At 38.3% G+C, this 27022-nt stretch overlaps 1 protein-coding gene across 1 annotated transcript; it reads right to left on the reverse strand.

The window, feature by feature from the left end:
- Positions 1 to 884: 884 nt before the first annotated feature.
- Positions 885 to 22425, reverse strand: LOC140137219 (cation channel sperm-associated auxiliary subunit beta-like). Its single transcript, XM_072158869.1, has 10 exons — positions 22302 to 22425; positions 17349 to 17428; positions 9009 to 9167; positions 7631 to 7691; positions 7211 to 7300; positions 6586 to 6732; positions 4412 to 4507; positions 2862 to 2983; positions 2147 to 2264; positions 885 to 943 (listed from the first exon to the last, which is right to left on the reverse strand). The coding sequence occupies exons 1-10, from the start codon at positions 22417 to 22419 to the stop codon at positions 885 to 887; spliced, it is 1050 nt and encodes a 349-aa protein (XP_072014970.1). The 5' UTR covers positions 22420 to 22425.
- Positions 22426 to 27022: the final 4597 nt, after the last annotated feature.

Consider the following 27022-nt stretch of genomic DNA (forward strand, 5'->3'; position numbering starts at 1 on the left):
ATCTTAGTGTTGATAAATATCAAAAAATCTCAAATTCGGTCGTGGACGAATGTGTCTTCCATTACTCTGGCCTTAAATAGATGCAAAAGCTTTGAAGAACATAATGGACAAAAATACTCCTGAAAATTCTTGAAGCAAATCAGCATGATTTTTTTTTGCATGAATTTTTAAGTTATCTTGTCTTCTGTGCACACATAATTCAAACTGCCTCCTTAATTTAAGATGAGTTAAAATAATTTATCCCAGGGAAAATAATGTACTGTCAATTAAATCTCTCTCCCCCTTCCTGTTGGCATTTATGATTGGACAGATCTTCACATAATATACATCATTGGTTCTCAATAGAGGTTGCCTGCAGACCAATGTTGGTTATAGCTATTGAGCAACTCGGAAAATTTATAGTAAATACTATAACGAAACAAGGTGTTTTTATTTACCCATGAAATACAGATTTTTGAAATACATTTAGCACACTATTGCCTGTGAACTTATAATCTAAAATCCCAGATTTACGTATACATCTCGATTGCAACATTTTTTAAAATCTCTTCAAACTTAGGCCTATAAGTCATGTTCATGAAGCATTGTATACATTGGTAAGCAGTGCCCCCCTCAGTTTGCCCCCTCCCCGACTTTTGAGTCAAAACCCCAAAATGTCCACTTTTTATGGCAATATTTCATAAAATTTATTGATTTTGCCCCCCTGAAACAAATTCCTCGTGCTGCCACTACTGTTGGTAAGTGGTGTTGCAAACCAACAGCAAGAAACTTGAACAAAATAGAGGGCGACATTACAAAAACTGATTTTGCCATTTGCAACAAGGAACAGAACTTACAGTATATAGTATAATGACTCAACCTGTAAAACTCTATACTTATGTATTTCACTTGATTGCAGCTGATAAACCATTGGGCTGCTGCTTCTCTTGTGATTCTTCTGTTACTGAAATGAAAAAACAAATAAACAAACAACAAAACAAATACTGACAGTAACAGAGAAAATTAAACTGAGCACTTACCATGCTTGATTGAGAAGATCCCATTGATAAAAGCATAACTCTCTCTTCTGTAAATAATGTATATTATGAGATTTAAATTAGTACACAATTTCTATCAATTAATAAAATGAATACAGACCTGACACTGACCATTTGTGAAAAAAGAGGAAAATGCAAAATCATGTTTAAAAAAGCTCGTATTGGGCTGAAAATAACAAATAATGCGTAAATTTCAGGAATAAAAAAAGAGGAAATCAGCTACAAGAGGAAAAGTTTCAGGTCTGTAAATAGTTTGTTTGAGAGCTATTGAATTAATTTGAATGCAATATATGTGACATGTCATGTCAAAAGGAGACACTTTTGGGAAGGTTATCAATTTTAAGGTTTTTACATATCTTAAATATAGAGATATTTTGCTCCACAACACCATTTTCCCCAAGGAAATCAAACATTCCTAAACGAAGATATTTAGTTCGTAAGTAATGGTATTATAAAATTGGAAATTGAGATATCAGCCTTTAAAAATATTATTGACAACGTTGAGAGTAGGAATTACCTCAAAAATACAAGATGCCAGTTATATTCCCATCTGAAACTCAGACAATATTTTTAACATTAATAATATCACAAATTCGCAACAAACCCAAATTGTGATCAAATCACCGCCAGGCCGATTTTTGGCTATTTCTCCATTTACAATCTTGCTCAAAAGTGTCTCCTTTTGACATGACACGTCACATATGTTGGGGTTTTTGTTCAGGTTTATGTGCAATATAATATTTAATTACAAGTCCCTCTTTCTTGCACCGATTAACATTTGTTGCTGAGATGAACAGTGTATGTTTATCTTTGTAGCATGTACACAGTGCAAACATGGAAGTGCAGTTCTGATTGGTTAATTGGATCACATCATGAAACATTGAAACATTCGCTAAAACTCACTAACCAAGCCGCGTAGCACTGTGATATCCTTGTGTGATCCAGTTACGTAATAAACAGGGTGAGTGTGTCGATCAATGGAACATAGTGTCCATATTCTTTGCTAGCTACTTGTGGATACATGGATGGGTGAGAGCTGAGACGAGGATTCGTCTCAGGGTGAGAGTGCAGGGGTGTGTCTTTGTGTGTATTTCTGTTTGCAAACCTACCTCCCTGTACATCTCCAGCATGGGTTGGACTTGTACAAATAGATGTATATTCAAGCTCGAGATCCATGTAGTCAGAAGAATGTAACTCATTTGGCAGTGTAGCAAGAACCCAATGGAACTGAAACAAATAAAGTTATATACAATGACAATCTATTGGAATTTTTAGTATTTAGGGGTTCTAAAAGCAACCTGACAATTAGGCAATATTTTGAAAATATTGTAAAATATATTTGGTAGAAAAGAAATTGAAGTTCCTAAGTATCAGAAATGTCTATGCAATGGTGCTGTAAACATTACCTTTTCAATTTTGGGCTTTGCCTTTTGCCAATCAAAATAAGAAATTTGAAAGTTTCAACTTTTTAGGCCAAAAATTACAAATTGTATGCAAATGGGCAATTCCAAGCACCATCATTCCGCAACGCGAAGTTAGCACATGTATTATTTTTAATGCAGCAGTCAATTAGGTAGAGGAATAGTATTTTTGGTAAGTGAACGATTAAGGTGGGAGAAACTTTTTGAAACGACCCTAATTTGCATATGCAAATTTCTCGTTGCGGAATGATACTTGGATTTGCCCAAATATTCAGATTTCCCCCTCTAAAAATGTCTTACCCCCCAAAAAAAATCCTCGTGCCGCCACTGATTTTTTAGTAATTATATGCCATCAGTGATATATTGAATAGATTTTTTTGAGCATCATCATCATATCACATACCTGTTTGTTTTGCTTGCGTGATTCAACTGATAGTAGCTCCCCTACAAACAATTCTTTGGTTGTCAGAAGAAGCACAAACTCAGTTGTGACTTTAATGTCCACCATGGTCAAGTCTTTACACACTGAGAAAAAGGCATTGGAAACAAAATGTTACATGCACATACAAACAAAATAAAAATACTCTACATCAAACATACCGAATTGCAGAAGTTTCACCCACTTACAAAACCACTTTGAAACTGCAAGACCACTTAAATTTGCATTCCCACTTGTGCAAAACAGCTCAAACCAGATGTTACAAACAAACAGGCCCGTGACGCAGGATTTCTTTTGGGGGTGCTGATTTTGAAAAAGTGGACTTTTTTGCAAGGGGGGCAATTTTGTGAAAAGTGGACTTTCTTCCCCAAATTTGGACTTTTTTTGACCAAAAAAGCGTAAAAACCTGATTTTTTTTTGCAAGCTACGCTGCAAATTCTTATATTTTGGGACTTTTTGTATACTTTTTGCAAATTTGGGAGGTGCGGTCGCACTTCCCCGCACCCCCCCGTGCACGGCCTGCAAACAAAATAAAAAACGCTCTACTGCACGAATACCAATTGCCGTAGTCATGGTAGTCTCATCCATTTACAAAACCAATTTGAAATAGATGCATAAGCAGAGCAAGACAAGTTAGACAACCTTGTGTACTGGGGTAGACCTGTTGTGTTCTTCTCATGAAGATGTAGACTGCGCTGCATTCCTTTTTCTTCTTTCTTTTTTTTGGATAAACAATTCATACGTTTCCATGCATGAAACCATTTAAAATCTATGACGAAACACATCACATCTCCAGTGACTGCCCTGCCCAGAGAAAAAAGGACTGCGGTAGTTGGATATGACCTGTGTGACCCACCATATTTTAACACATAGACTCAACCTCTTTCATCTCGAATCTGAGATGAATGTTAATGAAGTAAAAATCAATGTGGGTGGTAAATCTTAACCAATAACAGATAGACAAGCATACATGTTTATGCATTAGCCCAACCCACTGTGTTCACTGAACCCAACCCACGTGGGGTAGCTCTATCTGTATCATTCAGATTTCCTTTGACAGCTTAACCATCAGCAGATATCGTCTTGCGACGTCAAGCGTATACATTGGACCTTGTGCAAATAATACTGCGCTGGACGGCTATTCAAACGGCTTAATTAGTAAAAACCACAGGATATGTACATAAACAGCCAAGACTGCATTTTTAATGAGGTAACATCATACCCACTATAGAGTGCATAGTTCATTGTATATTCGAAATACAGTAGACCAGTTTTCTCATGGATATCTGAGCTGTTGAATCAGAACAGCTGAACAGGAATGATGAGTTTTTCATGGTCAGGTCAGAGAGATTAATTTAGGGAATGATAAATTAAACTGGTCTACTACAGTAGACTAATGAAGATGCTGTTAAGATGTTCAAAAACATCTTTTAATTGACATTTTAAAAATAATTCAGCATTCACTATAAAAATAAACCTGAGAACTATGAAATCATCATCCAAGATATCCTTACCTGCATTTGAATGTTGTTTGCAGATCAAGTCTGTTACATTGTACCAAGAAGTGTAAACTGGTATGAACATGTCATGAGATATACCAACGACAATATCTACAAAGAAATATGACATTATTAGTTATGCTTATTATGGGATATAAATTATGTACAAATCACAATGTAAAAGATGATCCCAATATTTTGCTTCCCTTTAAACTTTCACAATGAGAATTTCATGTGCTTAACCTTACACTGCTGGGTGGTTTTGGCAGGGTGGTGTCCCATATGTATGGGGTTATATCAGATGAGAAATTGTTTTTATGCACCGCACTCAGCAGCCAGCACCGCAGTCCTGCTCCGCAGAGGCTTGGCTATAAATTCTCACCCATTGGCTTTTTCAAAATTTGACATTTTTAAAATTAAGAAGCCCATTGGGTTAGGGTAATGGTCAAGGCCCGGGGGGGGGGGGGTACTCAAGTTTGGTTTTGGTAGGGACGTGCCGCTGAGATTTTGGAAGTGGACCCATAAATATACCAATTTTTCAAGAAATTTCGGCCGAATTTAACCAAAATTGTATTAGTTTTTACAAATTTTCCCAAAATTTTGGGAAAATTTTGAAAATTTTGGCTAGATTAAGGAAAAATTGGGCTGTTTTTCAAAAAATTGAGAAAATTTTGAAAAAAGGACCCGTTCATATACCAAAATAGGCTTTGAAAAAGGGGTCATTGATATACCAGAAGGCCGAAAATGCTACCCATGTTTGCGGCACGTCCCCTATGGTCATTTGTACTGAGTACCCCCCCCCCTGGGTCAAAGTTAGGGTTTAATATGAATATTTATAAGTACAAGGTGTCCCAACTAAGTTCCTCTACCATTTTAAAGTGCTATGTATCTCTTCTACAAATTATCTTATGAATGATATGGACAGCTTTGTGCAAAGAGGAAACTTGTACAATAGCTTTGATACCTAAAGCTACCTAACTTGACCAGTTTCTTTCAAATCACAGTCACATGCCATGTGTAATGTTTTAATAGTTCCCTCAAACGCATTGGCCTCCTCTCTTACAATATATAGCCTGTGTTTCAATAGTGTTTATCACAAAACGATGTATACCAATACAAAATAAAACGCTTTACGATATTGGCACATTTTCCTAATTTCATGTTGCTAGAGTTCAAGATTGCATTAACTACTATTGCATCAAAAATGGATCATTAAAGAGAAAAGCAGATCATATCATGAGTAAAATGAAATCGTTTACTTGAATAAGTTATTATATGACTTTTCCTTGGTCAAAAATGAAATTGCTTTAAATATAAATGATAAATGCAGTTTGAAGTGTATGCAGGATGAGTCTCCAACACGAAAACCTACATATGAAGGGCTTACCATTTCAAGCACTTTTTGATAACATCATGGTCATTTAGCTGAAACTTAACCATGTTAACGGATATTGCAACGTTTTGAGTTCGCAATTCAAAACCACAGACACTGGGATGTTTGGTGGGTTTTGGGGGGGTTTTTTTTGTATAATTTTTTTAAACCTTGTTTTTCCAACCTCCTCCTCTTCCTCACTCACAGAATGATTAAATTTAACAATACTCTATAAAACTTTTGTCATAGATTTTAAATATCTATGGTGTCAAAAATAGTCTATATGGCGATCTTGACCTGAGACGAATATTTGTCTCAGATCTAGACTGGGGTGTGTGCGCAGATCAATGCGGTGCGGGGCTGCGGAGTGCAGTGCGGTACCTAAAAACAATTTCTCATCTGATATAACCCCATACATATGTTGCCCACTCCCGCTCCATACCAGTGGAGGTAGTGCACCCAGAGCATGGCAATTTGTGGCGTTGGCTGGTGTTAGGGTTAGGCATAACACTGCTGGGGTGGTTTAGGTATAGGTGCCCCATATGATACTCACTCCATTCCAGGGAAAGCACCCAGAGCATGGCAATTTATGGCATTCGCTGGTGTTAGGGTTAACCCTAACACCGCTGCGGTGGTTTGAGGCACCCAAAGCATGGTATTTTGTAGCATTCACTGGTGTTAGGGTAAAACCCTAACACGGCCAGGGTTGTTTGGGCCGGTACCCCATATGTCCACTCCCATTGGAGGCACCTAGAGTGTGGTAATTTGTTATATTGCCTGGTGTCAGGGGGGGTGATTAATGACACCCATACCTCACCTGTATCAAGTTGCAGCAGTAGAAGTACAGTATCTGGAGCACATGGATGTTGAACCACATCTTGCTTATTTACTGATGTCACATCTTTCCTAATATCTTCCAATGATGGCCCAAGATATGTACCAAATTGCTGGTTCCAAAGAGGGTCTGAAAGGAACCAAAGGATGATGAAGAATTTGTGGTTCATGTTGACCTGTCAACAATGATTTACTCCCGATTATTCTGCAGTTTTGATTTGTACACATTTGTTTCAAGCTACAGCAAATAATGAAACAAATTCATGATATGACAATAAATTGCCTATTTGTGACAAATAATACAGTTTAAATTGGTTGAAACCCTCAATCTTCCGACATGTAAATCAAATATCAAATATAAAGAGAGAGGGCAGCCTATCTGCTGTGCCCTGGCTTCACTTCTTCATTCAAATCTAAATCAATAATATTTCACAACGTTTTTGTTCACTTCAAGTAGATAATACTATTTTTCCAATAACAAATTTAAATTTCCTGCATTAGAAAGTGATAGACACATTTCTGTGCTTTTACAAATAACATCAATTATTTTTATCTGTTTTGCTTTTCTTTTAATTCAATTTTTTCCTTTTTTCCTACAACACCATTACCTGAATGCAAATCAATGATGACTGTTTGAAAGGACAGTTTTTCCAACCCCCTTCCAACTGAGATCTCAGCCAGTATCTGTTTGTGCACCTCTGAAACATAAAAACAACAAAAAGCAAAGCTTTTTAATCAAAGAAGATCAGAACTTCACATTTTCTTTACATTTTACGTTATATAGATTTTGCTTATAAATTGGTCACAATAATTATAATACTGAGTCATTTACAAGAAGTCAAGCCATCAGGTCTATCATAGCAGCATGCACCCAGCTCAGCTCTCCACAGATATGACCTCCATCAGACAAAATTGGCAGAAGGCACTGTGACTACTTTTTGGAAATCTTTTTCTTTTGCACCCAATTTTCCAATAAACGATAATGCAAAAAAAAAACCCAACATAAAAATATAAATTTATGTACAAACCATCAGTGACACACAGGTCCTTTCTTGGTATGGTCATCTCCCAGTATCCTTCTGAGTTATCCTGTAACCCAAAATAATAAATAATGATAAATAAACAATTAACTCTAATATCCTTTCTGGTTTGTTTTTTTGCTTAGGGGCTGTGCAATAATTATGAGCCCTGAGGGAGGGTAAAATTGAGGGGGGGGCAAGAAATTTTGGCGAGCTGAAAGGGGGGGCAAGCAATTTTGGCACACATTCATGGGACACCTTTTTAATAAAATGTCTAAAAAGGCTTAGGAAAACAGTACAGAAATGCTTTAATATGCAAATTTTCCTGCGCGCAACATACATCTAGACCATTTAAGATTTGCAAATTGGGATCCCAAAAATTTCGCATGTTCAAAGGAGGGGGGCAAAGATTTTTTGGCGGGCCAAGAAAGGGGGGGGGCAAGGGATTTTTGGCAGGCCGAGGGGGGGGGGGGCAAGGGGTTTTGGGCGAGCCGTTTGGAAATTTTACGTCATAATTATTGCAAGCCCCTTAAGGGAAAGGAAAGAAAGGAGATCATGAAGAGAAAATTTGTTTTTGTCTACCCGGTTTAACACCAATGACCACTCAGGTCATTCATTCATTCATATTTATTTGGCAAAAAGCGACATAAAATTGTACAATGAAACATACAAAAAATTAACACATTGAAAAGCAGCACACCAAAAAGACACCAAAATGCCGAATTGCCAGGATGACCCATAAAGTCTAGCTTCCTGTGTAGACTTAATTCCAATGGGGTCCCACAAAAAGAACAAAAAGATGCCTGGGAGCGTGCGAAACATAAGATAAAACAAAGGCGGGGTTAAAGGAGTAAGCTACACAAATTCAGCAGACTCTTGGGTCATAGCAACTCTAGCCAGGTATTTTTTCATAGCATGTTTATAAGTACATTTGTCCAGAATGGATTTGATATGCGAAGGTAGGTTATTCCAATCAAGAGTTGCATGGTAGAAAAAAGATTTTTTGGTATTTGAACCAACAGACAAGACCAGGGATAGCAAGCCATGAATGCCACGCCTACCCAGGCAGTGATTTTGTGCATTTACGTAGTCTCGGTCGGAGGATTGCACAATTGGATCTTCTTTTGGAATCGTTTTGTATAGTCTAATAGTGTTAGGAATACTCTTTTGTGAAATGCTCAAAAATTAACCTCAGTTTTTTCATGATGATGATATCCATGTGTACACATTTAATATTTAGCAAAAATATTACACATAATTTAAGTGGAATGGGAATGTTGCTTTTCAGGTATCATTATAAAGTACAACTTTTTTATGATTGCAGTAATATTTTTAAACCAAATCTCCTGGTATTAATACCCAATTTTTAGATAATGCAAAACCTTACCCATGAACCAAGTGGAAATGAGAATGTCTCTTTCCAGGTATCATTATAAAGGACAAGGACAGGTGCATGTCCAATTGATGTCAGAGTTTTCCCAAATATGTGATGATCCAAAAATCCAGAAGGATCACCCTGGTTATTGGTGACACGGCAACGAACAGTCTGAAATATAAAAAAATAAAGAGCAATTTTTGTGAAATGGTTTAGTACCTGCAAGAATTTGCAAATTTTCTCATTATGATTTTTGCAGAATGCTAAGGGGGCTATCATTTTCTTCAGAGGGTCCCAAATATACTGGGGGTAATAGATTTTTGGAAAGAAAAATAGGGGGGTCATCAAATTTTTGATGACCAAAATGTAGAGAGTCACAAGATGACCACAGATAGTATGTTTATTTTATTCAGAAAGACTGATTTCAATACAATTTAAGTCTGTTTAGGGGGGTAAGGTGTATCGGTGGGTGGTGGTGGTCATAAAATTTTTGTTGTCGCAATTTTATTGATGCCAACTTTTTGTAAATTTGGGACCCCTGCCCTTCCGAACAAAATGAGAGCCCCCTAAATAACAATGCCTATCTAACAATGCCTATCTATCGACAGTGCTGGTCTAGATAAAAAGGATAAGCAGATTGTCCTTACTGCTGTGGATTATACCAAGAAAGATGAGATGTATGAACAAATGAAGAAGGCCCTTAGAAAATTCTTTGGGGAACAAGGAATGCCACTCAGACAGATATTTAAGGAAGTGGCCATTAAAGATGAGCCAGTGTATGTGGCAGAGTCAGATGAAGCATACTTTACAAGAAGTAGAGGTAGTAGCCGTGGAGGAAGAGCTAGAGGATACAGCCGTCGTGGTGGTTGGTATGGACGAAGTGGAAGTTATGGCACTGGACATGGTGGAGGACAGAAATATGAAGCACAGACTGTTGGAAGTGCAGGTTTCCAACGTGGTAGAGGAACAGGAAGAGGAACATATAGAGGAAGAGGAAATACAACAAATGGTAATAGAAATCCACGTGATGAGGCTGGTAATTATTTGAAGTGCTTGGTGTGCGAGTCCATTATGCACTTTAGAAGAGACTGTCCACATTTTAAGCGGAATCAGGAAGCAAGTGCCTTTGAAACATCAAATGTAGAGAAAGATGTTGAAGTTAGTGAAGCGTATAAAGTGAGTGACTATTCACATGAAGACAAGCAGGTTCTCATGAGTGAGACAGCAAATGCTGCAGTCTTAGATAGTGCTTGCAGTAAGACTGTAGCCGGGAGAGAGTGGAAAGAGATGTATTTGGCATCACTGTCCTCAAGTGAGAGAAAGCAAGTGAAATTCCTGCCAGGTGGAACTACATTCAAATTTGGTGCAGGAAACAAGTTAGAGTCTACAGAAGGAATCGAGATTCCTTGTGACATTGGAGGACTAAAGACAACCGTGAAAACAGAAGTAGTTGATAGTGATATTCCATTGTTACTTAGCAAGCCAGACATGAAAAGAATGGGATTCAAGCTAAACATGGAAAATGATACTCTAGAAGTCAATGGAAGATCTATTGAATTGGAAGAAGACTATTGGACACAACGTCCTCAGGACATTACTATGTTCCGCTGAAAGAATGTGAAGTGAAGATTGAGAAAGTTCACATGGTAGTTGAGCAGAAAACATGGAAAGAAAAGGAGACCATGATTCACAAACTCCACCGACAGTTTGCTCATCCATCAGCCAAGAGTTTGAAAGCTATCATGAGCAATGCTGATGCGCTTGATGAGGAGTGTGAAAAGCTGATTGAAGATATCAGTAAGAAGTGTGATGTTTGCAAGAGGTTTAAGAAGACGCCCCCACGACCTGTTGTGTCAATGCCCTTAGCTAGGCAGTTTAATGATGTGGTGGCTATGGATCTGAAGAAGTATGGAGATGTGTACTTCTTACATTTCATAGACCTGTTTACTAGGTTCAGTAAAAGTAAAGTGATCAGAAGGAAGTTGCCCAAAGTGATTGTGGAGAGTGTAGCAACGGAGTGGATAGCGGCTGGTTTCGGTCCACCTAAGAAGTTTTTAGTGGACAATGGTGGTGAGTTCAATAATGAGGAATACAGCTGCAGAGAACTAGCAGAGCAGTTTAATATAGAAATTTGTGCCACTGCTGCTTATTCGCCATGGTCAAATGGCATATGTGAGAGAAATCATTACGTTGTAGACGCTTGCGTGCAGAAGATGATGGAAGAAGATCCTAGAATGGAACTAGATGTTGCTCTTGCTTGGGCAGTCAATGCTAAAAACAGCATGCAAAACCATCTTGGATATAGCCCCATCCAGCTTATGCTTGGTAACCACCCCAACCTTCCTTCAGTTATGGTCAACCAACCTCCAGGTTTAGAAGATGCAGAAGTTAGTGATACAGTAGTCAAGCATCTCAATGCATTACATGCTGCCAGAAGAGCTTTCACTAAAGCAGAATCGTCTGAGAGGATCAAAAGAGCATTGCACCATAATGTAAGAGCATCAGAAGAGAAATTTGAGTCAGGAGATAGTGTGTTTTACAAGAGGGATGATAGTAATAGATGGCGAGGTCCAGGGCGAGTTATAGGTCAAGATGGGAAGGTTGTCTTCATTAGACATGGCAGTCAATTAATACGAGTTGCAATAAAGGTGGACAGTGCGACAGAGGGTAAAGAGTTGAGAAGGCACAAACAGAGAGTTGATGGGATTATTGAAGATGAAGGAGCCAATCATCCTGAAGACAAGCAGGTTATTGCTGATGTTGTGCTGGATGAAGATGATGATGATGATGAAAGTAGCTTTGAAGATGCCAGTGATGATGCACATGAATTGTGTGGTGATGAAGAGAAGCAAAGAGGACAGAGGTTGGAACAAATAGGATCCATGTCACAAAATCAAAATAAAGACATGGGATCACAGAAAGTGCCCAAAGTGAATGAAAGAATCAAATATTGCTTATCAGATAGTGAGGAGTGGATTCATGCTCAAGTTTTAAGCAGAGGAGGAAAATCAAGTGGCAAAAATAAGTATTATGTCAATGTAATAAATGACAACGACAAACAGAAATTGGGAATGCATCTTGATAAACTTGAATATGAAGTTGTAGACGATGAAATCAGGGCTGAGATGAATAGTGAAAGTAGAGAAAAGGAAGATGGTATTAGTAGAGAAGAAGATAATGAAGAAGCAAATGTTGTCTTCATACCAATTAGTAACCATGGAAATCCTGAAGTCATCAATGCCAAAGAAAAGGAGTTAGAGAATTGGCGCAATTTTGATGTATATGAAGAAGTACAGGACAGTGGCCAGAAGGCATTATCCACACGTTGGGTGGTGACTGATGGGAAGAAGCTTGTGAAAGCTAGACTTGTTGTGAGAGGATTTGAAGAGGAGGAGAAAGTTCAATCTGATTCTCCAACTGCAAGTAAGTCGACATTACGGATAGTGATGTCAGTGGCAGCAAGCGAAGGATGCAAGTGTGAGATGGTGGACATCAAAGCTGCATTTCTGCAGGGAAGGAAGCTTGAGAGAGACATATTTGTGATACCACCTAATGAGGTGAAGGAAGATTGTTTGATATGGAAGCTAAACAAAGCAGCCTATGGTCTTGAGGATGCATCGCGTAACTGGTACTTCAGTGTGAAAGAGGAGCTTACTAAGTTGGGATGTATACAGTCTGAGCTAGATAAAGCCTTATTTAGGTGGTACAAGAGTGGTAAATTAGAAGGAATCTTTGTAATGCATGTGGATGACTTTTTATTTGCTGGAACTGAAGAATTCAGCAAGAATGTCATTGAACCAATTGTGAAGAAATACAAGGTTGGCAAAAGACTGATTGACAACTTCATATATTTGGGTCTAAATATGGTACAAGAGGAGAACAGCAATGTCAAGGTAAATCAGAATGACTATGCAGCAGAAATACAAGAAATTCCCATTTCTGCAAATAGAAAGAGTGACAGAGCGTCACCACTGAATAAGCATGAAACTTATGCAAACGCTCAGAGCTACAGCTGGACAATTGAATTGGCTGGCCACACAAACCAGGCCAGATCTGAGTTATGATGCCTTGGAGCTGAATATGATGAAGCAGCATCCAACAGTAGAACAGTTAATGAGAGCTAACAAGGCTGTTCGTCAAGCCAAACGATTCCAAGAAGACACTTACTTTCCCAAGCTAGGCAGTTTCAGTGAATGGAAAATGGACGTCTTCTGTGATGCCTCATGGGGTAACTTACCTGATGGCACCTCAAGTGCTCAAGGTCATGTGATATTTCTCACTGGACAACAACAAAGGAGCTGCCCACTATCATGGACATCTAACAAGATTAAGCGTAAGGTTTCAAGTACCTTGGCAGCAGAAACACTCTCAATGCATGATGCATTGGATGAGGCCACATATCTTGGCAGTCTCATCACCGAGATATATAGTAATAACTATACAGTCAACAAGATACCCATCAATTTATACACAGACAACAGATCACTGCATCAGAACATTCACTCGACTAAGCAAGTGCATGAGAAAAGACTTCGTATCAACATTGCAGAGATCCGGAGGATGATCGCACAGGGAGAAGTACAATCCATTGAATGGGTCCAGAGGAAATTGCAACTAGCCGATGCACTGACAAAGAGAGGAGCAGACTCCCATAGACTGTTAGAAACATTTGCTACTGGAAAACTGATTGTTAATTAATCATTAAAATAATCTGGAACTGTAAAATCAGATTATAAAATACACCTTTATGCTGACAAATTCTCAGCTTAGCCAAATAACTTTGTCATAGTTTGACATCGGAATTAAAGAGCTATATCAAGGAGATTAAGCTCATTGGACACTGGACAATATGCTGTAAAAATGTTTCATTTGGAGACTCTTAGTTAATGGACTTTATCGCATTTTATATGCTTTATTCTTTTGTTAATTCAGTGTTAGCTTAGTCCTTCCAGATCTTTAAACTTAAGAAACAAGGGGGAATATGTTATAATTCATTCATCCATTCATTCATATTTATTTGGATAATTAATTGTTTGTATCTTATGTGTTTCCCTCTTACAGATCTGGTGGGGTTTAGTGATGCATGAGTAAACAAGAACAGTAGATAGATTAGTCAAGAACAGTACCCCTTCAAGTAGAGCCCAACATAAAGATAGTTTATAGAGGCCCTGCATTCTTTTATCGATTGGCTCCAAACAAAGGATTTGAACCAGTGTCATTCACCGTAGTTATGGCGGAGTGCAGTCCATTCAATCAAATGTTGTCATCAACCTATTCGATCGTAGTGCAGGGTTATATGAGCGAGACGAACTGTCACGGTAGATTGCAATCATGCTTTTGTTGAATGCATTTGAGTAGTCCGCCATATTTACGGGATGATACGTCACATGCAAGGCCTCTATACAAGAGACTTTAGAACTGTAACAAGATACTTATCAGTCAATTCTCATTTACTTTCTTAATTCGGACACTGGTGATAAGGATGGGTTTCATTTTTGGCCATTTGGTGTATCAATGACCTCTTTTTTAGGCCAATTTTGGTATATGGATGGGTCATTTTTTCAAAAATTTCTCAAGATAGCCCAATTTCTAGAGTTGTAGCCAAAATTGTCTGCTCAATTTGTAAACAAAAGAATTTGAGGGATAATTTTGACTTTTGGAACAAAGATATATAGGGCCGAATTTCTTGGGCAATTGGTATTGACTAGTGGTCGCCTGTCTTTCGAAGTTCGTAAATAAATGCAATTTACAAATGCATCACCACCCTCTTGAGTTTATATTGTGAACAGTTTTACCAACTCCCTAATATGATTGATCAGTTGTTTCATTTCATTTTAATCAACTTCTTCGTTGTCCCCTAGCCTCTCCTTCTTTCCTCTGATCCCCCTTTCGCTTGAGCTCACCTTTTTCTTCTTCTTCTTTCCTCTTATCCTTTCTCAATCTTTTAATCTGTCCCTAGTATGGCTCTAAAGTTTGTTCGGTTTATATAAGCCGGAAAAAATTGACTCGTATACACTGTATATTGATATAGAATGGCGTGCGCGCTGTTAGGCGCAGTGCTTATGCTAGTTGTGCGTTGTGTAATGCGTGACTGGCGCATGCTTATGTGAATTTAGTTTACACAAGCGTGAGTTGTGACTTTATTGACGCGCGAGTAACAAAAGCTGAATAATTTCCGCCTTATATAAGCCAAACAAACTTCAGTACTTCTTCCCCATCAATTGCTAACAAATATATGCGATCAGAATGTAAAAACATAAAATGTACAATTTTTTTAAGTCGGTATAAGTAGGTCATATATGCTAAAAAACGGAAATATATTTCTATTTTTGCCATATTCGCAAAGTTTGACGGTCACCGAGTTATCAAGTTATCAAGTGGATTAATATCACCAACTCATGGCATGGCACCTATGCACTCTCCTCATTCATTTTGATATGAATTCCTGTGTCCACATTCAAATTCTCAGTGGCACATCCTTACCCTATAACCAAATTTGAGTACCCCCCCCCCCCCCACAAGTGCTTTAGGTAACTAGTTTAAAGTTGATATATTAATGGGTTCTCCCAGACTTGTTCTGGGGATTATACTAAAGAAATAAGAGTAATCCTATATCTTTTACATTTTACACCCAAATAATGTGTCCAAGGCAGCAAAAATATAATGGATGTGGCTGGATGGCGAGCCCTCGGGCCCGGGGTACTTCATTATGAAATGGATATAGGTGTAGGGCTGGCACTTGCGCAGTACGGGGCATTCGGTGAGAGCAAAATGTACAAAATATGGGGTCATTGGGTGAGAGATGGACCATTTGGATCTAAATTAGGGGAGCATTTGACTTTTTTAAATGGGGTCTTTGGGTGAGAGCCAAAAGAAGCCTCGAAAATTGAATTTTTAGTTCTAAATGGCTTCAAAAAGTAACAAACTCAGTGATAGATGCAGGGACAGATTTAAGCGGTGGCCTGGTGGCCCCACGCCAGTGGATTTTGCGTCAGGCCAGTAAACATCCAACAATGCTGGCCCGGTGGGCCAGTAGATTTTTGAGCCTGATATATATATATATATATAACAGTTTCTGCTCCATGTATCACCTGTGTGTTATTTATTTTTTATCCAATTATTTTTCGTCCTTATTCTTGCATGCTAGCAAGTTGAAAATATACGGACGCATTTTACGTGATAGTAGGCCTGCGTATGTACTTCCAAGCTCTATCATGCTATATCTGATGATGGTAGCGATACTGCAACTAAGCGATACTAACTACTAAGTCGCATTGCAACAGGCTTCTTATTTTGCATTTTTTTCAGTAGAACATATTGAAAAAGCTGGATGGACCAGCAAATTTATTGCAGGGCCACTAGATTTGCCATTTCACTGGCCCGGAGGGCCAGTAGAAAACTGAAACCTAAGTTTGTCCCTGATAGATGACTCGTTGCTGTTCAAATGGAAATAAAAGGGTCTTTGGGTAACAGATCTAAAGGAACAGATCTATGGGGTCTTTGGGTGAGAGAGCATGTGCTCATCAAAAAATATGGGGTCTTTGGGTGAGAGCGATGCTGAGAAAGGGGTCTTAACAGCTCTATATACACGTCACTGACTCACTTCCAAAGTTGAAGTGCCCCCCCCCCCGGGCCCGGAGGATGGCGAGATGCAGTCGAACCCTGGGACGCATTTCTTGATGTAAAGGAGAAGGCAGCAACCTTTATTTCTATTCTTTTACCGTAAAAATAGTGCCATCCACATTCCACACATATGAAAATATCACTTTTTGCCCAAATATAAAGGTTGTTTATATCAGATATTAAAAGCGTGAGTGCATATCCACAGCGAAGTTAAGTTACATAAAGTAACACAAGAAAATTGTACATGTAAGCTTGCATAATAGTACCCTGTGTAGAACGTGCACACTTTATTGTGGTCCATGCATTCAGAGCACATAATTTAAAATGAAGGGCTTTCATATGACACATTTTGACAAATCACAATGCCTGTTTTTCAGTATTAGAATAAACTAGATTTTGCGGTTCTCGGATTGGCCGGTTCTTGTGACAGGCTTATCTCTAATTACCCAAATCTGATTATTTTTATGATAGCCATTCTGGAGCGAGAACCCCAGAAATAGTCCTCATGCATATGTTCCGTATTGAAATATGTGTTGAAAATAGGCCTATTGGTCCGATGCACCTGTTAGTCACACGGTAATGCTTTCCGATGCGTGCACTGCGTCCGTTGGTACTCCACGCTCACACCCGTTGGATACGCGATAGTGCATATCGCACCTCGCGCATGCGATTGCGCGCATACAGACACTCTGTAATTAGAATTAAGATATAGTACTTGCTACCACCTACCATTGTCTTGTCATCCACATACAATTTTCCACTCAGTTGGCTATCAGCAGTAATATGAGAGGCTACTTCAATCTTTAAATCTATAACATTAAATGAAAAAAAAACCAAAGCAGTACATTGAAAATACATAGGCTTAAATTTGCATAGCATATAGTATGAATTCATCTGAGGTGCCAAAATACATATATTTTTGAACACAAAACAAAGTTGACTCAGTCCTCATTCATTACGTTGCCTCTGCCTTAAAACTAGTTTGCATTTGCACTTCATAAAGTTGAAGTTTTCTATCTGCCACTTGGGGTAACCACAATACCAGTAGTGACAACTGACATGGGACTTTTTCTTTTTGCCTAAAACAGCACATTTTTGATGAGTGTCTGCTTTGACTGGTAATCGGGAGAAAAAGTCCAAATTGTTGTTTTCTTTTTTTGGGTGGGCGGTGGGGAGGGGGTACATTGTAAATGCTCCTGCGCAATACAGGTTATCATCCCATATCCCTCTATTTAAAGCAGGTGATTCACAAGTAACTCCGGGCTCATGCTGGCACAACCTTTTGTCATCTTTCACATTAGCTTCCATAAAATATTTTTTTAAAGAGAACTGTATACTGGTTAATACCTTTGTTTCAGATTGTTTTGCTTTTGATACCACAAAATACAAACAATACGGAAAAACCGCCATATATTTGAAAACTAATCTTTGTTTTGTTTCACATTTTTACACTGTGACGAACTAAACGCGTACTGCGAGCTGGCAATTCCGCGCAGGACGCCGGCGCGGTATTGAATTTGAGTGCTGATGACTTGAAGAATGGACCCAATATTGATTGATTGGTGACATCTGAGAAAAAGGTCTATGCATACAACGCGATACTGTACAAGCGTGTTACGCATCATCAACACTCATGATGGCGTAGGGTCGTGTACGGCCTGATAGATGGCACCCAAAATCATGCGATTGTCCAATCAGATTATGTGTCTACGAACTAGACCATCCCACTGACTAAGAATAGAATTTGAACAGCATCACTGACCTAACCACCTACTTCCACTTAGTGAAGTTCACTATAATATATTTTAGCAGTATAAACCTTTGACGAGCGTGAACTACCGTGATGTTGCAAACTGAAGTCGAAGCTATAAAAGCACGTAAGGCGCAAAGTTCAATCATAAATTTCCACTCTGCAACAGCAGATCACCTCAGCAGCCAATCAGAGATAAGTGTGTTTCAATGCAGTAAATATGTGATGTATGCTTTTAAAAAATACGCTCTTGTCAAAGGTTTACTGCAAGTGCAAGATATTATAGACGCTAGGCCTATGCCTGGGCCTATGCCTGCTAACAAAGGGCTAGGCCTCATCTAATCACATCAAAGGCTTGGGCTAGAGGCCTTGACGCAACTGGACACAGAAGGTACATCCTCTCATGATCGAGAATTAGATATTTTGCCTAGCATTAGCAGTGGGCTATACATGGGTGATATTTAGTTTTATTTTCAAAACAGTTTTTTTAAATTCCATCTCAGGTATGATAAGGTATGGCGACACAAGAGGGCGCTGCACACTTTTTTCTCGGACACCAGGCCAAAAATTTTGTCATTTCATGTTGAGATAGATTATATAGAACAAAAAAAAACTGTTTAGAAACAAAAATAACCAAAAAAGTCATTTTGGCTTCGATATAATTAACCCACTGCTACTAGCATGATTAGATACATGTAAGTTTAACCGTGACTTAACCTACGTTTACATTTATGTTGAGTACGGTAGTGCAAGCCATAACCCTCTCCTATTAAGTTTGTTCAACTTATATTTTTTAATAGGCAAAAAAAATAAAAATAAGACTCATAACACCGACACCATGTATTGATATAGAATGGCGTGCACACGTACAGTTGGGTGCAGTGAATATCCTAGACTATAGAAAAATTATTTAATTTGTGCACATCGTGGAACATACTCTTTGCGTGGCTGTGCGTAGTAAGCTGTTGTACGCAGATAACCTCGCTAATATGGACACGTAGAGTGGCGTTATACGGTTGTGTATTCATGAGTCGCAGAGTAACAAGCATAGAAATGTTCCACGATGTACACAAATTTTATAGTAAATGTACCCGTAAATTAATTGTATAGCTAAAAAAATAGTTTCTCGATCATGAGAGTATCATATGAATGTACTGCGTGAACTGCGTAATGTCGCAAGTTTAGGGGAATGACACGATAGGGCGGTCGATTGTGCACGCACAGGAAATGCAGCACTACCCAAAGCGTGTGTGGTAGGCTTTGTACGCTTGACGCAATTGTCATTGCGTGCCAATTGAGCTCTCATGATCGAGAAACTATTATTTTGGCACTCTTCAGTTTTAGTTGTCTAAATTATTTGGGCCAAAATGCTAACCCTAACCCTGACCCTAATCCTAACATTAGCCCTAACCCTATCCAACCTTCACCCTAATGCTTCCGTCAATTGCAAGCCCGGGTCCCTGACTGTAGACACAATACCCGGGACTGTCACCCTGAAATAAGCCCAATCGGCATTGGAAGTTTGCAATGCATTGTGGGACAGTTTTTGCAGTTTTAGGACACTTTGTCCTTTGACCTATCAGGAAAATTGCTGTAATTATTAATAATTTATTTATTATTGTCATAATGTTATCATTAAAAATATTTAAATAATTAATTCATTTAATAATAATGTTTTTTAAGTTTGTTTTATTCTAGTAACACGTTTTAAATTATATTTTGTACGCACAAAACCCGAATTTTTCTGAATTTTCCAGATAGGTCAAAGGGCAAAGTGTCCTAAAAAAAAACGGAAGTTACAATAGCGATTTGGCTTATTACCAGAAAGTACGTCCCCGGTACCCGGGACTGTACCCGGGGCATAGCAGGGATTATTACAATTGCCTTTGGTAATCTCCCCCGCTACGTCCCCGCTGTGCCCGGGTCTCTGGTAGCCGGGCTTGCAATTGACGGAAGCATAACCCTAAAGCTAAGCTAACTAAATCCTAACCCTAAGGCCTAACCCTAAAATAAGCCAAATAATTTATAGTATACCACCTAAAACCGAGGATTGCCGACTGGTTTATGCGTTCGTTGCGTAATACGGGAGTGGGGCACGCAAGCATGAGTTGGGACTTTATTGAGGCGCGCAGTAACAAAAGCCTAATAATTTTCACCTAGGGCCTTCGCACTTGATATTAGTTTCCTGTTGAAGAATTTGAAAAAGGGACGAGGTGACTTTTTAGAGGTTAATAACTGCGTATCGGTTATTTGGAGGGCATTATTGTGAAAAATCTAAACATTTTGCCTTTGGAACCGAGATCCAAAGCAAAATGTTTAGATTTTTCACAATGCCCGACATATTACAGATGCAAAGTTATTAACCTCATTCATAACCGTCACTTTGATCTTTTAACTTTACAAAATAACACAAATTTTCTTCAAAAGTTTGTAAAAATAAACAATTTTTACATCTTCCCTTCCCCAAAATCGATCAGGCGAAAACAAGACGACCAATAACTAAAGTGCGTATCAGAATCTGTGCAAATCTGGTAGCGCGCGATCCAAATACAGCGACCGGCGCACTCGCAATTTGTTCGACGCACAACACGGCGCGCGCGGAGGTTACTAATATTTACGCTGACGGCGCAGAGGTCCACTGTTGTTTATTTTTATATAGCTAAAATAATAGTTTCTCGATCATGAGAGTATGAATGTACTGCGTACACTGCGTAACGGCGCAAGTTTTATGGAATGACATGATAGCGCGATTCATTGTGCACACACAGGAAATGCAGCGCTACCCATGAGCGTGAGCGTGTGTGGTAGGCATTGTACGCCGACGCAATCGTCATTGCGTGCCTATTGAGCTCTCATGATCGAGAAACTATTATTTTAGCTATAGTGACCGTGTTCAGCGTTTGCGTTTTGCCAAATGAATAAAAATGATTGGATCGCATGTATCGCGTATATTAATGAGGTTATGAATTTTGGACGCGGGCGGTAAACAGGAAACTAATAACCAAGTGCGAATCGAAGGGCCTTATATTCACTCGGTCGGACATCCGGGAACATTGTCCCCTTTGCACAAGCGCGCGCATAGCAACCAGCTCGAGAAAGGGGAACTGCACATGCGCTGTACATGCGCACACTGGTTTTACAAGGCTATTTCCCCTTTGTGACGTCAGCCCGACCAAGAGAATGCCGAACAAACTTTTATTATGGTTGTTGGCTAGTTCCTACCTAGTACATGTAGTAGTAAGCATGTTAGGAAAATTCATTTAAAAAAAAGAAAGATCAGATTATCACAGCCACAGACTACATAATTTTTGCAGAATTCCTTTTTGAGGGCATTACGGCAGTGGGGGTGGGCACCCACAGCAAAATGCCATGGGTGCCGTACGGTGGGTTAATTCGAGGGCTGGTACTACTACTACTAGAGTACTAGCTGCTATACTAAAATGCAGAAAACCTTTTACGAGCGCGACTACTGTGATGTTGCAAATTCGGCGCTAACAACGCGTACGGCGCACAGTTCATTCATAAATTTCCACTCGGCAACAACAGATCGCCTCAGCAGCCAATCAGAGACAAGTGCGTGCAACGCAGTAAATACGCGATGTATCCTTACAATACGCGCTCGTCAAAGGTTTTCTGCATTTTAGTATAACCACCACATCAGCGCAATTATTTTTTACAAGGTCCAATCCTATGCACACGCTCGACGTCACACGCGTATACGCAATGGCTGATGCATAAAACAAATAAAAGTCCACCTTGCAGGCTTGCAACACATGTATAGGCTGCATCATAATGCGATCTACTGAAGCTTCTATACGCTTACATCAATACATGCTTAAAAGCTTGATGATAAACTTAAGCTTACTCATGTACTTGCTGTGTAGGCTAGCTTAGTACAACTTGCGCTTGCACGGGTCTTACATAACACTCACCACTTGAAGTTGTACTTCCCGAATAACAGCATACTAACTGAAATTCGACTATAGTATAAATCGATAAAAATAAAACAATCAAAGACACCATATTTGGAAAGATAACCGAATCTTCCATCACACGATCACTCTGCCCTGTTTTCGTAATCAAAAGCGATATGGCGATCGGGATGGCGATATGATATCATGGCATGCAGGATATGGCGCGCCGATTGTATCTCTGATATGGCCAGTACAGGTATGGCTTGCCGATTGGATCAAAATGTTGTTACCGACAGCGTCTATGGGTCATCTTGACCAATTCGGCTATACTGCCCTACCACGACAAAAGGAACCAACTGACATTTTGGCATTTTGAGATATAATATGTATAAAATGTGTTTCATTTCATGGTTGTATTGTATATTGTTTGACTCATCTCAGTTTTGTGTTTAAAATGTCAGTTCGTTCCTTTTGTCATGATTTTTAGTTCATTCATTGACTTTGGACGTTTGACAAGTGCACAACTGTTAGTTTCTTCATACCCCGGTAACTTAAAAGCTATACAATTTACCACAGTTACAGTAGTTTACACTATCAGACTGCACTTGTAGGATAACTTTTACTATATTTTTTATCAATATACTTATAAAAAACCTAAAGTCGCGGCTAGGTACAGACTACACAAACGCGAAACGCCCTCTGCTGGTCTCAAATTTGGTTTGAGAAAATTAACCCAGACTTTTCAACATCCTTTGTGGACTCTTAAGTAACTCATCAAAATATTAATCAAAAAGTATACATTTTTGGAAAAAGAATCCAATTGTCATTAATAATGATTAATATGGAAATGTTCGGTTGCGGGGAAAAAATAATCTTACCCGAAATTCATCATCATTATTCTGTATAACACCATAGACTATAAATATTGTACTTATGTATAAATAATAAATAGCTGATTGAACCAGTATCTTCTCAACCAATACACATTGCACAATGGAATATCCTTCCTGGTGGTTTTGGTTTGAGGTTACCATGCCTGTTGTGGTGGTAATTCTGTTGGTAGTCATATTAATAATAAGTCTTGTGACTTGTTTGAGAAAACTACCCGACAGAACAGAGCCACCCCGAGGTTCAAAATGTTTCTGCGGCATGACACATGGTGCACAGTGCACTGTTGCACCCATTGCACAGTAATGTGAAAATACCCCAGATGACCTTTGACCTCAAAAACTGAAGTAAAAAAATAGATTTTTAGGGCAAAGCTACACAAAATTCAACATAAGCATACGGAATTAAAATTAGGCCGATTATCAGGGACGGCGTCAGATCAGAGGGCGAACACTCCCCATAGATTCTTTTTAACATGCTCAATAACTGAGTAATTAAAATTCTTTGGATATTAATTTCCTATTTAAAATATGTAACATGGTGTACTTATTTACTCCCACTAGATAACTCGATTTCGTCAAAATGTCAGTTGGTTCCTTTTGTCGTGGTAGGGCAGTATAGGCCTACTACCGGTACTACTCACCATTCCAGAAAAATAAATAAAACACATGAATGAAAAATACAGAAATACATTTTTTTAATTAAAAAAATATTATCTGGTTTTGCCAAATGAAACATAGTTTAAAAGGGCTTTTCGTGATCCACAGCCTCATCCCCCACTTTTCTCAAAAAAAGTTGAGATTTTTATATCACTGGAAACCTCTGGCTACATAATGTTTATGTACAAAATATTTCTTGCAGATTAATTCGTTTAGCAAAGATATCGTGAAATTTGAATTTCATTCTGGTGCACCAGAACGAAATTACAACGTAGTTGTCTATGAAGCAGTGATACGGTAATCATTCATATAACTCGCAAACGCAATTTATCGGAATCAACTGAAATTTTGGGAATATGCTTTTTTTCGCTTTTTTCGTGGATATGTACTGAAAAATGTCATTTTAGGTAGTCCTACTGGCAATAAAAGTCAAATTTTATTGTTTGGTTAATTTTTGGAAATAAGGGCCAAAAACATGCATTTTTAGGGTGTTTTTCAACCATTTTCGTATTCTGTGACAATCAGGCCCAAAGACTTGAACAAAGACTAATTTCAAGTTATGCATTTTATTTTTTTGAAAACACATTTTCCAATCTTTTTCATAACCAATTAGCAAAAAATAACATATTGAAATGCCCTGAGCCTACGGGTGTCTCCCTATCTTTTTCAGGCTTTAACCTTTTCTTGTGTAGGCCTATGAAACTTTCATCAACATGTAATGACTTCGGCGATGACATTTTGCGTCGCCTTCGACCTGACGAACGGACATGGGTTCATACCACTAAATCCGCCTGTGAAACGGTTTCCGGTAAAAGTTTATCACGACTATAGTCCCAACTTTGCATCAAAAATGTGCAAAATCGGTACAATATTAACAATTTTAGTGTTGAAAAACGTGTTTTGCTAGAACTTGTGAATGTGATCTCTACTAATTTGAACAGAAAACGCGAAAATTTGAGTGATGTTTACGATGATGAGCGCATGAACACACGAGGTCAAAACGCGGTTAGCAGTCGGACGTAAACACGGGAAAATCGGGTCTTTTTATATAGCGCTATTTTTCTCAAAAAGCAGACCTAAAATATGGTGTCATTTTCAGATATGTTATGCAGAATTTTGTTCTGATTAAGATGATATGAAATATATATTTCAAAGTAAGACGTAACTCGACTAAAACGTGACCCCTATTTTGCACGTAAAGTCTATGGAAAACTATTTTGTGGCATGTACCCTTGACCTAGACTAATTCCAATCAGCCGTCTACACTTCGCATGTAGGACTGTGTATGCTTCATAGAGAGTCTTAATGTACATAATTTAATACATTAATTTGATATAAATCTGTTTGACCGTGCTAAATTTGGCTTAAATTGAGCAATATATGCTTACGAACATGTAGGCGAATACAGACAAGATAAAAAAACAGAAAGAAAAAAAAATAATAATAACAGTTTATTAAAAACAAGAAATGTCTTTAAAAAGACAACGCCATGGATGAAGATCATGTTCCATAATTTTGCATTGCAAGTACCGGTACTTGGAAAGCTAGTAAATTTGAATGTTTGGCACAACTAACCGGGTGCGAAATATTGGCATTTATTGGTAAATACCACCAATGACATACTAGGAAATACTCAAAATGTTCATGTCCAAAGCTGAATTGGAAAATGTGTGCTAAATAGGTCTACATTTAATTCATACTTGTAACAAACGGCTCAATTGAAATCACATCCTCTGAGTTTTACAACAATCCAACAATCTATATTCAGATAACCTTAAGAATGTTTGCTGCTTAATTAAGAGATTTCATATCAACCACATTTCATGACAATCCAATTATCTATTATCAGTAACTGTTAACCTTGATATTGAAGCATGGTAATTAATTTTAGATATATTTATTCGCAATGTATAGTTTACTGGTAGTTACAATCACATCATAAGGCCACTAACAGTCAATTTTGAGTTTCCCGTCACATAATTTCTGAAAACAAGTGAGGTAACTTTTTCATTATTCATTATTTTCTGCCTTTCGTTATATGACTAACACGAATGTAAAATGTGTTGTTATTTGCCACTCACTCACTTGAAGATGGATGTTTAGCCCTAATGAGATTCAAAAGTATATTAAAATAGTCACAATAATGAATTCAAATGAGGGTCAGAAAATGAAGTGAGGGCGGTGACGGAAACTCAAAATCGACTTTCATTGGCCTAATCAAAAGACTGATTACTCAATCCCAGGGATTCCCAAAGCCACTATCTACCCCAATTACTGGTATCCCTCCCCCCCTCGACGACTAGTGTCACTCCCAACATCAATTAGTGTTGGTAGTAGTGCACTATTTATACCCAGCTCTGGTCAGATCAGGGAATGGTCAGATAATGCTCATTATTATTGTTTAATTAGTGGTCACACTTTACTTGTCAATGCTTGTTGACAGCTTATCAGTAGTCAGATCAGCAGGGGTGCAATTGTATCCTTTTCATAGAGCAAAATTGTTCAAAATGTTCTAAAACCTTATTTGTGAACGGATTTTAATCGTTAACAAAGCAAAATGTATGTTTAATATATTAATTATTTCATGAATAGCAATTTCATAAGTTTCCATCCATAAATAACCACAGAGCATTATCTGTTTACAAAATAAGTGTTTATTTTCAATTAGCCATCTTATCAGTAAAACTGATAGGAGGCCAAATTATAGTCAAATCAATTAGCCATCTTATCAGTAAAACTGATAGGAGGCCAAATTATAGTCAAAAACAGATTCTTTGTCTGGTAGTCCCGGCAACCCAGTCTATATGTGGCTCAGTTGTAAACATACACAACACAAACCGACTGTGAAGGAGCCTATGCACGTAAACAACTTTCTAGTACATGTATAATAAAATCCGTTTTTGAGTATAATAAAGAAAGTCATGCATTGGCAACATGAAGGAAATGCCTATTGCTAACTTGGTAAAATGCATACTCCTAGCCCAATCTTGTACATCATAGCACCCAGTTTGGGTTTGTAGTTTCGAAATGTTGCAATTAAACATTAGTTCTTTCAAATATGAAACGCTAAAACACAAATCTAGAACAAACAATCATTATATTTAGAAAGATATAGCAAACTTTCCATGATAGAGATTGGACCCAAGACCAAGTACACCCAAATTAGGTGACAATTCGGAATTAAGCCATGGC

The sequence above is a fragment of the Amphiura filiformis genome, chromosome 17 (assembly GCF_039555335.1).
Source record: "Amphiura filiformis chromosome 17, Afil_fr2py, whole genome shotgun sequence".
Classification (NCBI taxonomy): domain Eukaryota; kingdom Metazoa; phylum Echinodermata; class Ophiuroidea; order Amphilepidida; family Amphiuridae; genus Amphiura; species Amphiura filiformis.

Coding starts and splice junctions, on each gene's coding strand:
- LOC140137219 (XM_072158869.1), bottom strand. CDS start 22,419: ATGGAAGATTCGGTTATCTTTCCAAATATGGTGTCTTTGATTGTTTTA. Junction 7,692..9,008: donor CATTTCCACTTGGTTCATGG/GTAAGGTTTTGC, acceptor TTTGGGTTACAG/GATAACTCAGAAGGATACTG. Junction 2,265..2,861: donor CACGCAAGCAAAACAAACAG/GTATGTGATATG, acceptor TATTTGTTTCAG/TTCCATTGGGTTCTTGCTAC.